Below are 14,944 nucleotides of genomic sequence, written 5' to 3' on the forward strand. Positions count from 1 at the left end.
AAGTTGGTGGAGCCATAAACAGGTAGGGACACCTAAATGCTAATTTTGACAAATTGCTAGAGCCTAAGTATGGAATAGCTTAAAAGTGAGAAATTCCTAAGACTAGAACAGAGTCTTAAGAGCCCCACACTTTTGAGGGTTTTACCTCCAGGAGCCCTGCCAAATTCTCAGTGAAGAGCTCCCTGTGGCTCTGGCAGGGAGAGGGTAAGGATAATCATTGTAAAATATGCCCAGAGGGACTTCCCTGGTGGCGCAGTGGTTAAGAATCCTCCTGCAAATGCAGGGCACACGGGTTCAATACCTGCTGGTCTGGGAAGCTCCCACGTGCCATGGAGCAAATAAGCCCGTGTGCCGCAACTACTGAGCCCACGTGCTACAACTACTGAAGCCCACACGCTTAGAGCCCGTGCTCCGCAAGAGAAGCCACCGCAATGAGAAGCCCGCGTACCGCAATGAAGAGTAGCCCCCGCTCGCCGCAACTAGAGAAAGCCCACGTGCAGCAACGAAGACCCAACACAGCCAAAATTAAGTAAGTAAATTTATTTTTTAAAAAAGGAAAAAAAAAAGTAAAATATGCCCAGAGCGTTCTCCATAACAAAGGCCTACTTTCTAGGAGAAAAGACAGTATAAGAGCCTTATCCCACCTAGAAGAAGGGCACTTCTCCCACTCCAGCCCCCGTTAGCCTTCCTCTCTCACCTAAGGGGAGGAAAAGAACTAAGAGATACTTAGTTAAGAGATGTAGCCCCACCAAAAAACTGAGATTTAGTCTTAAGATTATAGGACATGGCCCCTCTCCCACACCAACCTTACTGCCACCTCAGTAGGGCTCCAATATAAAAACAGTGGGTTACAGTTCAAAGATCTGCAAGACATAGACTTTCTTTGAGAAGGAGCACAGGGGAAGCCCAAAGTCAAGAGGGGAGACAACAACAAGGACACTAGAGGAACTTGAAGCCTCTGGTACTTAGAGCTGCAGCAAACATTAAATACAGTCCAGCTTTTGCCCAGACTGACATAAAACTTACACTAAAGGCCTATTTACTTCGGTTCCTGTTACCTAATACACGATGTACAGCTTTCAATAAATAATCACAAGGCACATTACAAGGCAAGAAAAAACACTCTGAAGCAATATAGCGATAGTCAGATTTTTTAGTTCTTCTTGAGTGAGCTTTTTTTACAAAGGAATCTGTCTACTTCATTTAAATTTTTAATTTACTGCCTTTAAGCTATTAATAATATTCCCTTTTTACTTAATAATGTAGAGGCTGTATTGATGTCTCCATTTATTCCTGATACTCATCATTTGTGCCCTCTTTTTTTTCCTTATCTATCTGGACACTGCTTTACCAATTGTACTGATTTTCTCAAAGAACCAGTTTCCTTTTATTGATTGCTCCATTGTTTTTTCTGCCTTCTATCTGACTTCTGCTATTCTCTTCGCTACTTCCTTTCTTCGGCTTATTCTAGCTTTAGTTTGCTCCTCTGTTTCTAGTTTCTTAAGTAGAAGTTTAAGCTCTTGCTTTTAAACATTTTAACTTATCTAATGTAAGCATTTAATGCTAAAAAACTTCCCACTCTATTCTCTCCTTAGGGACTTTGCTTTGGCAACTATCCCCCCTCTTGCATCAATGTTTCCCTTTCCACTGAATCATCGCCATCTTCATATAAACATGCTGTTACAGTACAATGTTAGAGAGAAAAAAGAAAAGAAAAGAAGAATGCCGTCTCTTGCCCTCACATCCTCCTCAGGCTATCATCCCATTCCCCTACTATAATTATACGGTTATCTGTACTCTACGTGCTGTGGCTACTTCCTTATCTCCCAATCTCTATAACCCACTCCATTTAGATGTTCACCCCTACACTAAAATTGCTTTTATCAAAGTCACCAGAAAATTCCATCTCTCCATGTGCAGCAATCAGGTCCTACTCCTCACATCTTACTCGTTGCTCAGCAGCAGGTGACATACTTCCCCCTGGCTCTCAGGCCACCACACTCCCCTGTTTTTCCTTCTTTCCTCAGTGATGACCCCACCTGCCCTTTCCTACCTGTCAAGTGGAGTGCCTCAGGATTCAGCCCTCAGTCCCCACCTTTTCCTTTTGACATAACCCCATGATCCACCTGCCCTTCATCCACTCCAAAAATTTTAAGTATCATCTTATGTATTCGAGCTGTTCTATATTATTTCCTAATTTGTAGTGCATTTGTAGCTGCCTTATATATTTCCTAAAAACAAAGATCTCCACCATCTTGTTCCTTTCCAGCCTTTTAAAGTATCTCTCTCTCTCTCTCAAACACACACACACACACACACACACACACACACAAGATGAAGTATCTAACACAATGTTCTGTGCATGGCAAGCCCTGATTAAACACTGTAGACTCCACCTCTGATTTTGCTCAAGCACAGAAAATATGTATGGATATACTATTAGGTATAAGCAGGATTTACAGTGACCCACACTTAAGCAACAAGTACCACCTACTAATTATTGAACCTTAAAGCCAGGACCCACTCAGGGCTCATAATCTACTGTCGTCCCCTTAGAACGTATCAAAATCCCCAATTCTTTTACTAAGGCTGAGACCATAAGCCAGGTGAGTGGTTCCTTCTATTCAGCATTTTCAATAAGGCGAAGGTAAAATATGTAGTTCTTTCCATTGGGGGTTTCTCATATGTTGAGGCTGGTCACAGGGAAATCCCTTTTCCAACTAAATATCAAACAAATAACAATTAAACTAGAGCCACGATTTCAGTGTGGAACGGCCAAAGAAATTGTACGTGAATCTGGGCTGTTACCTGAGGAATGTGCACCTTTTCCATTACAAGTTAGACCAACGAGTCCTTGATTCCTGAGGATATTTCATCTAATAATACAATTAACATAAACCTGGAGCAGCCTCATTTCAAACCAGAGTGAAAAGGCATCACATGGTTTTGCGTTTCAGGCCCTAACAATTCTCTGTGTAGCGTGTCTGATGGTGAAGGCCATGCTCAGCCCCTTAGCTGCACTGACTCCTCACCAAGGGAAGAAAAAACAAAACGACTCTACAGGCTGCTCGGGGTCACTGGGTAGAAACTAAATTGTACTCTCCTAGTCAACCAACTCCCACCTTTAGCCAGTATTCCATGATGGTTTATACATTCACTATTTTACAGTTACTTAGGAGACTTTTCAAGGGCTTTCAGGACCTTTGAGGATTCTCCTCCATTTGGTTTATGACACCTCAAGGAACTTCTCTGCACCAAACTGCTTCTGAACACACAGAAACGAAACGGGCCTTATAAACTTTAAATAAGAAAACAAAGATTTCTCTTTGAAAAGAGTCTCCGAGCTGACCAGTGACAAATAACATAATGTACAGCCAAGTTTTATAAGAGACAAAAATTGTAAAACAAATACTGCAGGATACACTATTCCAAAGAAGAGGAAACATGAGAAACAAGTAGTGACAAACAATCTTTTTATTGTTTACTGAAAAATACAGCTCTGGAAAGAGTCTATTGCATTGTGTATGGAACACAAGGTCTGGCATTGCAAGTATACATGACATAACAGTATAACTTATATAAAACGATACATATTGTACATAGAGACAGTACCCACCCCTCTAAACACTAAAATATAACGGAATGCAGTAAAGTCTTTTATTAAATGAGAAATGTAAACATCGCAATCATAAACAAAGTGCTCTAAGCAAAGAACTTTGAGATTGTTTTGTTGTGACATCTATCTACCTGGAGTTAGGAATGGTGCAGCCTAGGAAAAACTTAGCCAAATAGAAAGCTAGCACTCTCAAGGAGCTCGTCCCAGGGAGTGGGCTGCTGATGCCTGAGACAGGCTGCCACCCTGGCTTCCACGGAGCCCTCAGGTCCACTCTGACCATTAATCCACGTCTTGGGGCTAGTTTGAGGCGAGCAGGAAGAGGACCAGGTAAGAGGAAGCTTCTGTCATGACTCCTTATCCTGTACCAACTCTACAGGATAAGGACACCTAGCATTTTTGACGTGTACCTGCCACTCTCAGCAAACAATGAAATGTGCTTGAGAAGAAAAATATTAACATTGGGAACAAAAGCCATCTTCTATACAGTCTTCAGATACCATTTATTCCTTTCAGCCATGTTTTCACTAAGCTGCTCGAAAAGAGGCTGCTACTATATTGCCAGTCACACAGGCTAGGATCAAGGGTAACGAAACTCCTTCCATTACAACTGCTAATTCAGATGAGTTAAAAATAAACACAAATTTATTAGAGAACCAAAATTGATCTCAATTCTTCACATGGCAACAGAGTCAGGTGCTGCAACAGCATTCACATTCCAAGGTCAGCTTTAACTGTAGCCACACTTCCCTCCAAACTGAGAAAGCCCCGTGTGGAGGAGAACATACAAACAAGATTACCACCAACAGCTCCTCTCCAAATACTATCAGGGCTCAGAAAGCTCAGTAGAGATAACAAACGCAAAAATTAAAAATTAAAAAAATAAAGCACACCTCAATATATACACACAACAGAGGAAGACTACTCTCCCCCTGGGCTTCCTTGGCATTAGGCAAACAAGGCTACTTGCAATAACAGTGCCTAAGCTGACTATGGCAATGCTCACAAGAGAAATAAGGAATTACAAAGTTCCTTTATTCATAGGTAATCAAGGATTATTAAATAAACTATTAAATAAAGCTAAGACAACAGTCTCACCATCAAAGAAAATTTTCTTCCTGCCCGAGATGCTTTTATAAATGAGATGTCACAATACCCCAGATTCCTTACTTAATATTAAACTATTAATGCACACAGGACATCCTCAGAGCTCAAGCATGAGTAATATTAATATTCTCAGATATTTCTATACTTTACAGATCAGCAAATATTTAACCAGACTATCCGTTTAAGAGGTGTGTATGTCAACAGTAATAACCAACTCTATATTTTTCTTATCCTGTTCATCAAAGAACACCATGCTCCAATAGGAATGAAGCCCAGTTCAGTGGGTATCTTGTTCCCCTCAACTCTGCACAATAGATTTCACTATTCAGTCTCTATGTCCTTGACTCTCCTACGACTCACCTAGTTTAAAGAAAATCTTGTAAAAAGGTGGAAAATTGTAAACCCCAGCAGAAACATTGGTATTAGGGCTGAAGTAAGCTTTAGCGGAATAACTATAATTGCTTATGGGACTGTTTACAGCCTTGCTAGAAACCCTATTCCTCCTGAATCCCTAGATTGAAAAATTCAAATAATTTAAACATGAGAGGGGATTTCTCTGATAAAGGTCTAGTTCACATGTAAGGTTCTGGTCCCTGGAATGATGTGTGGCTAACCCAAAATATTGGCTGCGTTTCCATTTTAAACATGTCTGTTATTCTTCCCCACAACAGTATTGTCAAATTCTCCCATCTGTCACGTCACTGGTGAGCCCTCTCATTTGCTGCTTCTATTTCTTTTGGCTGTTGTACTGCACATACGGGATTCACTGAGCTTCTCACTTAAATGTGTAGGAAATTTACATTTCACACCATCAGCTTCCTAAAAGCCATCAACTGGGAACAATTGCTCTTTACAAAGGAAACCAAAAGCATTGTTTGGAAGCTGAACCAACATCTTAGATATTCCTATAAAGGGAATGCTGTATCTGTCAGCAAAACCCAGAGACATTTACAAGATCTAAAGATTATATGGGCTATGTTAAAAGCGTGAATTTGGCAGTTTTAGTCGTATTTCCAATTTTTCACTACACCATCTGGGGAGAAGTACTAGTTAATATCACAGGAGCAAATTATAAGCGTCAACACCACCCTACTAGCTTGTTTTCCTCCTGCTTTTCGTAAACTTCTGCCAGCTCCAGTGAAGCCTGTTCCAGGGTACATCACTCAGCAACCTGCAGAGCTGCTCAGAGATAGAACAGGCTTCACCTCAACTAGTCCAGCAGCAAGCACTCAGCTGGTAAACACTGCCTTGGGGCAGAGCCCATGGAAAGCCTTGAGCCCAGGAAAGACTTACAGAAGTTGCACAAAAATTCTTGGTTTTATATCATCTTCCCAGGAAGTTGGAAAATAATTGGTTTTTAGTTAAAGAAACATAATCTATGCTCAAAAATGTAATGTCATGTAATGCTTCAAACAAGCAAAATCGAGAATGAAAAAACTAGAGGAAAATACAGTCTATTAATCAATAGCTTACTTTGGTTAAATGATCATAGTTAGTCAGTGCAATGTATTATTATAGTTAGAAGCACGGCCTACCATGTTCTCATAAAACAGGGTACCAGTGAAGGATGTGAAAACAGTTCACAGAGATAATAGCCCTTTAGCCTTCTGTGACTTCAAAACTCGAAAAGACAAAGGCTAACCAGGATTTGACCTTCAGATACTCACTTGCCCAAAGCAGGCTGACTTAAAAGACAGCTAAACATCTGATTCTTATTCACTTACGACGTTCTCAGGAAGTTCCTGTTTGGACACCGATGGTTCTCAACCTGGCTGCACATCGGAGTCATCTGGGAAGCTTTAAAAAATCACCAAATGTCCAGACCAATTAAATCTGGAGGGTGCAGTCCAGAAATCAGTATTCTTTATGCTTCCCCAGGTAGTTCTTTCTAATGTGCAGCCTGGCTGCACACCACTGATGAATCCCTTTCAGAAAGCTGTTGCATGAAAGCCATGCTGTACCTAGATAGTTTGGTTTTTTTCTAATTCCACCAGGAAAAGGGATTTTTAGAAAAAGGCACCATTGCGCTTCCTGTAAAGAGGCAGCTTACTGTTTGAGAAGCGCTGGTCCTTGGAGGTTATCTGGAGCGCTGGTTGAAGAGGAGGGAGTCCTTGTCTTGGCAAAGCAGGCAGAGTTTCAGGCTTTGGCAGCTGCCTCCAGAAACAAAGAAGGCCCAGATGCCCGTGAGCACCAGGATGATGTATGCCAACACCAGATTTAATCCAGAATAAGGACTTATGAAGGTCTGCAAGGGGAAAATAACAGCAAGCTTAATAAACATGTGGATTAACCAAAGGAAAAGGAAAATATGAAATACTTGAAATAGCTGAGGTGTGTTCCACCAAACATACGATGTATGTCATGCACCCACAAAGACACATAGGACTAACCTAGTCAACAGACACTAGCCCGTAAGTCTGTTTCTGTGTAAGTGAAATGGGACTGAGGTGAAGCTAAAATAACACCAGTAAGGCGCTCATGACAGGTTCTGGCACAGGGTATCTGAGAATAGTCCTGATAACAATCATTGCCACATGGGGCAGAGTTAGTGTTGTCCCAGCTTCCCCAAGTCTTCCGTGTTGGTCTCCATGGCACACGCAGCACGTTGAGGGCAGCAGCAGGAAGGGCCATCGAGCGTGCCCGACGTGCTGTGCTGTGTACTTATCACCTGGGTCACACATTCCAGTTCCACGATGATAACCTGTGAGCTAAGGGCCCATTTCATAGAAGAAGAATCTCAGATTTAAGAACCTGACAGGCTAGGCAGCTAGGAAAAGTGAAGCCAGATCTGGCTCCCAAAGTGCAAAGATGCTGGGTGTAGGGGAGCTTTTGACTAGAGTGAGGCAGGGGGCATCTCTGTCTAGCTGAGGATGGGCAGGGAAGTGCCCAGGGCTGGTGAAGATGCAGGAAGGCCAAGATGCAGAGTTTGCCTTGAGCAAAAGGACAGCTTTTTAGAGGTGGGAACTGTAACCTGGCCTCCAAGTTTCTCTTTGGGTCTGTGGAGAGAAAATATTGGGTTGGCCAAAGGTTCACTCGTATTTTTTCCCGTAAGATGGCTCTAGTAGCACTTAGTTGTCTTTAACTTCATTCAAAACAATTTTGTTAGACTGTATGTGACAGCTGTCATATCAGCGTGCGTTTAAAAGACATCAAAATTGGTGACTTTTTGTGTAGCCATCTTAATATTGAAGATGGAAGAAAAAAAGCAACATTTTCAGCATATTTATGCTTTATTATTTCAAGAAAGGTAAAAACGCAAACAAAATGCAAAAAAAGATTTGTGCAGTGTATGGAAAAGGTGCTGTGACTGATCGAACGTGTCAAAAGTGGTGGGCAAAGTTTCTTTTTGGAGATTTCTCGCTGGACCATGCCCCACAGTTGGGTAGACCAGTTGAAGTCGAAAGCAATGAAATCAAGACATTAACTGAGAACAATCAATTTTATACCACGCAGCAGATAGCTGACATACTCAAAATACCCAAATCAAGCACTGAAAATCATTTGCACCAGCTTGGTCATGTTAATCGCTTTCATGTTTGGGCTCCACATAAGTGAAAAAAATCTTCTTGACCGTATTTCCGCAAGCGATTCTCTACTTAAACGTAATGAAAACGTTCCGTTTTTAAAACCAATTGTGATGGGCAGTGAAAAGTGGATACTGTACGACAGTGTGGAACGGAAGAGATCGTGGGGCAAGCAAAATGAACCACCACCAACCACACCAAAGGCTGGTCTTCATCCAAAGAAGGTGATGTGTAGATGGTGGGACTGGAAGGGAGTCCTTTATTACGAGCTCCTTCCGGAAAACCAAACGATTAATTCCAACAAGTACTGCTCCCAATTAGACCAACTGAAAGCAGCACTCAAAGAAAAGCGTCAGGAATGAGTCAACAGAAAAAGCATAATGTTCCATCAGGATAATGCAAGACAACATGTTTCTTTGATGACCAGGCAAAAAACTGTTACAGCTTGGCTGGGAAGTTCTGATTCTTCCACTGTATTCACCACACATTGCAGCTTTGGATTTCCATTTATTTAGGTCTTCACAAAATTCTCTTAATGGAAAAAATTTCAATTCCCTGGAAGACTATAAAAGGCACCTGGAACAGTTCTTTGCTCAAAAAGATAATCAGTTTTAGGAAGACAAAATTATGAAGTTGCCTGAAAAATAGCAAAAGGTAGTGGAACAAAACAGTGAATATGCTGTTCAATAAAGTTCCTGGTGAAAACGAAATACGTATCTTTTATTTTGACGTAAAAACCGAAGGAACTTTTTGGCCAACCCAATATATTCAAATGGCAACCGTAGAAGGTAATCAGAAGCCAGACCTAATGAAATACCCAACAGAAGATAGGTGTTACATACATAACCAGGGCCCAGTTTTTAACCATTTCTGTGTTACCTGGCTCTTAGAGTTAGCAAGAAAGTGAGACAAGTCCAGCTTACTTTAGTAAAAATCCTTAGTATTAAGGGAACGTGAGGGAACAGCATCGTTTTCAGCTGCACAACTGCTGAGGGTTCCAAAAGTTCATTTAAAAATTGCTGCTGAGATGCTGCGAGGTACTAGTGAAGACCACAGTGCCTATCCTAATGGAGCTTATATACCAGTAAGGGAGACAAGTAATGAATGAAGAAACAAATAATTCCAAATTGTGATGAATGCTAGGACAGAATAACTACAACTGAGATGGTGCTAGCATAGGTAAGAACAAGGCGATCTACCTGGGGTGGGGGTGGGGGTCAAGGAAGGCACTGAGGAAGCAGCATTTAATCTGAGACTTACAGGAGGAGGAGGGAGCCAGCCTGGTGTAGACCAAGGGAGGGAACCAAAGGAGGGCAAAGAGTTCATTGCAGCTGAGAACCTGAGAGTTGATATAAATGATGTGTAGGGGGCTTCCCTGGTGGTGCAGTGGTTGAGAGTCCGCCTGCCGATGCAGGGGACACGGGTTCGTGCCTCGGTCCGGGAAGATCCCACATGCTGCGGAGCGGCTGGGCCCGTGAAGCCATGGCCGCTGAGCCTGCGCGTCCAGAGCCTGTGCTCCGCAACGGGAGAGGCCACAGCAGTGAGAGGCCCGCGTACCGCAAAAAAAATAAAACAATAAAAAAATTTTTAAAAATGATGTGTAGGGATGGAAGGGCAAGCACTTAGATAGGAGAGGAAGGCAGGGGCCAGCTACACAGCATGTTGGTGAGGAGTGTGAATTTTATCCTCAGTGCAATGGAGGTGCACAGAAGGGTTTTAGGTTGGGGAGCTAATGATTTCAGATTATTTATTTATTTTGGGGGCACCCTGCACTTGCGGGATCTTAGTTCCCCGACCAGGGATTGAACCCGGGCCACGGAAGTGAAAGCGCCGAGTCCTAACCACTGGACCAGCAAGGAATTCCCATGATTTTAGATTTTTTAAACTGCAGATAACGGATTCAAGGAGGCTACGGTGAAAGCAGGGAGACTAGTTAGGAAGACTGCACTGAATGAGGAGAGTACAGGTTGGTGACTTAGTCCAGGGTGATGGTGGTATGAGGAGAGTACAGGTTGGTGACTTAGTCCAGGGTGATGGTGGTAGAGATGGAGAGGGCAGATGATAGGAACTGATGGGAGTTGCTGGTGGATGGAATGTGAGGGAAAGGGAGAGGCCAAGAATGCCTTCCATGTTTCTGGCTTTAGGTAAATGGTGGTGCTATTTAATGAGATACTAAAAGACTTGTGGAAGACCAAGATTAAAAGACTTGGAGTTAATAAGAACCTGCTGTATAAAAAAATAAAGCAGTCTCAGAAGGGTGGTTGAACAGAAGGCAAAATGTGCTAGAAGCATGAGAGAAGAAGCAGAGACAGAGTTTGCGGAGATAACTCTTTGAGAAATTTTGCTGCAATGGGAACCAGAAAAAGAAGTCATAGCTCGAAGGAGAATAGGCAACAATGAAGAGTTTTATTTAAGATATGTCTATATGCTGGTGAAGAGAGGGACAGGCTGGTGATGTAGGAGAGAGGGCACAGTCAAAGGAGTAAAGTCCTTAAGTAGGAAGGAATTAGGTCTGAAGCCCAAGTGGAGGGACTGGCCTTTGATAGAAGAAAGGATACTTCCTGTGCTGGGCCAGGGTAAGGTGGGGAGATGGGTTCTTCTTAACAAACAAGAGGCTCTGACTGGGTCAGTTTGTCACCTCTGCCCAGCAGCGGCAGCAGGGGGAGTGCCTCCAAGGCACCTCACTGTCCTCACCCTCACCCTGCCTGCACATGCCCTTGGATTCAGGATACCAAGAGTGACAAGATAAGGTCCCATCACTGATGATCAAACTCTAATTAGAGAGGTAGATGTAAAAACTGTATCAAATAAAATAATGCTGGCCAGGGAGGGGGCTTATAACACAGCTATAAATAAGGGCTGGTGATAGTGCTGAGTCAGAAATGTGCAACTTTTCCAGGGAGGCCTCACATGAAATGCTCAGGAGTTTTCCAAACTGACCTAGGTTAGCAGTCATTGCAGATAAAACAGTGCGAACAAAGGCACTCCCTGCTGGGGAGCCACACTGGATCAATTTAGATGGAGGGTATGGTGTGAACTATGGGGAGCAGCAAGAGGTACATTGTGCACCAGTAAAATCAGTAAGAGGCTTATGCCAAACAAAGAAGTCTGGGTTTTACTCCACTGGCCTCTGCTACAGCTCATCGCCCTCTCCTCCCCAATACACCTGGCTTCAGGACACCTGCTCTTCTACTTCACTAAGTTGCTCCTTCTCAGTCTCCTTTGCTGGCTCCTCTTCTTGCCCCAACCTCAAGGCTGAAATGCCCCAGGCCTTAGTCCTTGGGCCTCTTCTCTTGTCTGCTTATACTCACTTCTTGTAATCATCTCTTCGAGCCTGGATTTCTCTCCCAAACTCCAGACTTTTTCATCCAACTGCCTAACTGCCTTCTCCACTTGAATGTCCAATAGGCGCCCCCACGGTAACGTGCCCAAGGAGAACTCCTGATCTCCCTCACAAGCTTCTCCATCCCAGCTGATGGCAACTCCATCCTTCTAGCTATCCAGGCCCAAAACTTTGAAGACATCCTTGGCTCCTCTTCTTTCTCTCCCTTGCCTTATCCAGTCTGTCAGGAAATACTGTTGGCTCTACTTTCAGAAATATGTCCTGAATCTGAACATTTCTCATTATTTCCACTACTATCTCACCCAAGTTGTCACCATCCTTCTCTTGATGACTGTAATCTCTTCCCCCATTACAGTCTACTCTGAACACAGCAGTCACAATGATCCTTTCAAAACGTGATTCAAGTCATGTCCCTGTACTCAACACCCTACAATGACTCCCATTTCACTGAGAGTAGAAAGCGCAAGTCTTGCATTATCTAGATGTGCTTCTCATTTCCAACCTCTACTTCCATCCCCAACTTCAAATCTGTGACAGTATCTGCTACTAACTTCCCCAGGCTTACTGGTTCTGGCCACCCTCACTTCCATAAACATGCCAAGCATGTTCTTTAGTCTTAGGACTTTGCCACTGGCTGTTTTAGTCTTGGATGCTCTTTCTCCAGACAGCCACATGGCCAACTTGACTTTTTTGTTCAAATGTCACCTTCACAATGAAGCCTACTTTTGACTACATAGTTCCAAAATTCAACATCCCCAGCCCACACAATCTGGAACCCTTTTAACCTGCTCTACTTTCCCTTTTTTCCCACAGCACCTATCAATTTTAATATACTATAAAACTTTTTATTATGTCTATTGCTTACTGCCTCTCTCTCCACTAGATGGTAAAGGCAGGGTCTTTGTTTTTTTCACTAAATTGTTTTGTTCGCCTAGAACAGTGCCTGGAACATAGAAGGCTATTTGTCAAATGAATGGATGGCCAATTGGATCCATAAAAAGGAGATTTCCTTTTTCTTGCAACTTCCTTTCTGTTTATTAAAGTGTACATAGTAGAAAATTTGGAACATGCCAAAAACCATAAAGAATAAAAGAATTCACCCAAAAATGAAAGCTGTTAATATTTTAACGCACTCTCTCGCCAGCGGTTTTTCCATTAAGATTTGACTTTATGGTCCTGAACCAAGATGGCGGAGTAGAAGGACGTGCTCTCACGCCCTCTTGCGAGAACACCAGAATCACAACTAGCTGCTGGACAATCATCGACAGGAAGACACTGGAACTCACCAAAAAAGATACCCCCCATCCAAAGACAAAGGAGAAGCCACAATGAGACAGTAGGCGGGGTGCAATCACAGTAAAATCAAATCCCATAACTGCTGGGTGGGTGACTCACAGACTGCAGAACACTTATACCACAGAAGTCCACCCACTGGAGTGAAGGTTCTGAGCCCCACGTCAGGCTTCCCAACCTGGGGGTCTGGCAACGGAAGGAGGAATTCCTAGAGAATCAGACTTTGAAAGCTAGTGGGATTTGACTGCAGGACTTCAACGGGACTGGGGGAAACAGACTCCACTCTTGGAGGGCACACACAAAGTAGTGTGCATATCGGGACCCAGGGGGAAGGAGCAGTGACCCCATAGGAGACTGAACCAGACCTACCTGCTAGTGTTGGAGGGTCTCCTGCACAGGTGGGGGGTGGCTGTGGCTCACCATGGGGACAAGGACACTGGCAAGCATAAGTTCCAGGAAGTACTCCTTGGCGTGAGCTCTCCTAGAGTCCGACATTAGCCCCACCAAAGAGCCCAGGTAGGCTCCAGTGTTGGGGTGCCTCAGGCCAAACAACCAACAGGGGGGGAACCCAGCCCCACCCATCAGCAGTCAAGCCAACTTAAGTTTTACTGAGCTCTGCCCACCAGAGCAACAGTCAGCTCTACCCACCACCAGTCCCTCCCATCAGGAAACTTGCACAAGCCTCTTAGACAGCCACATCCACCAGAGGGCAGACAGTAGAAGCAAGAAGAACTACAATCCTGCAGCCTGTGGAACAAAAACCACATTCACAGAAAGACAGACAAGATGAAAAGGCAGAGGGCTATGTACCAGATGAAGGAACAAGACAAAACGCCAGAAAAACAACTAAATGAGGTGGAGATAGGCAACCTTCCAGAAAAAGAATTCAGAATAATGATAGTGAAGATAATCCAGGACCTCGGAAAAAGAAGATGCAAGAAATGTTTAACCAAGACCTAGAAGAATTAAAGAACAAACAAACAGCTATGAACAATACAATAACTGAAATGAAAAATACACTAGAAGGAATCAATACCAGAATAACTGAGGCAGAAGAACAGATAAGTGACCTGGAAGACAGAATGGTGGAATTCACTGCCACAGAACAGAATAAAGAAAAAGAATGAAAAGGAATGAAAACAGCCTAAGAGACCTCTGGGACAACATTAAACACAACAACGTTCGCATTAGAGGGGTCCCAGAAGGAGAAGACAGAGAGAAAGGACCAGAGTAAATATTTGAAGAGATTATAGTCGAAAACTTAACTAACATGGGAAAGGAAATAGTCACCCAAGTCCAGGAGGCGCAGAGAGTCCCATACAGGATAAACCCAAGGAGAAACACGCCGAGACACACAGTAATCAAATTGGCAAAAATTAAAGACAAATAAAAAGCAGCAAGGGAAAAACAACAAATAACATACAAGGGAACTCCAATAAGGTTAACAGCTGATTTCTCAGCAGAAACTCTACAAACCAGAAGGGAGTGGCATGATATACTTAAAGTGATGAAAGGGAAGAACCTACAACCAAGATTACTCTACCCAGCAAGGATCTCATTCAGATTTGATGAAGAAATCAAAAGCTTTACAGACAAGCAAAAGCTAAGAGAATTGAGCACCACCAAACCAGCTCTACAACAAATGCTAAAGGAACTTCTCTAAGTGGGAAACACAAGAGAAGAAAGGACCTACAAAAACAAACCCAAAACAATTAAGAAAATGGTCATAGGAACATACATATCGATAATTACCTTAAACGTGAATGGATTAAATGCTCCAACCAAAAGACAGAGACTGGCTGAATGGATACAAAAACAAGACCCATATATATGCCGCCTACAAGAGACCCACTTCAGACCTAGGGACACATACAGACTGAAAGTGAGGGGATGGAAAAAGACATTCCATGCAAATAGAAATCAAAAGAAAGCTGGAGTAGCAATACTCATATCAGATAAAATAGAATTTAAAACAAAGAATGTTACAAGAGACAAGGAAGGACACTACATAATGATCAAGGGATCAATCCAAGAAGAAGATAAAACAATTATCAATACATATGC

The 14,944-nt window shown here is 42.9% G+C and overlaps 1 protein-coding gene across 2 annotated transcripts in view; it reads right to left on the minus strand.

Moving 5' to 3' along the window:
* Positions 1-3,456: 3,456 nt before the first annotated feature.
* The window catches only part of APH1B (aph-1B gamma-secretase subunit), a 30,254-nt gene continuing 18,766 nt past the window's right edge, over positions 3,457-14,944 (minus strand). For both annotated transcript variants that reach the window (XM_022579716.2, XM_022579714.2), the window contains one exon: positions 3,457-6,965. In XM_022579716.2, the coding sequence (XP_022435424.2) occupies positions 6,798-6,965 (168 nt within the window). In that variant the 3' untranslated portion in view covers positions 3,457-6,797. The remainder of the gene's footprint in view (positions 6,966-14,944) is intronic.

This window comes from Delphinapterus leucas, chromosome 2 (genome assembly GCF_059928025.1).
Source record: "Delphinapterus leucas isolate spDelLeu-1000000601 "Yukka" chromosome 2, BTC_Dleu_Yukka2, whole genome shotgun sequence".
Taxonomy (NCBI): domain Eukaryota; kingdom Metazoa; phylum Chordata; class Mammalia; order Artiodactyla; family Monodontidae; genus Delphinapterus; species Delphinapterus leucas.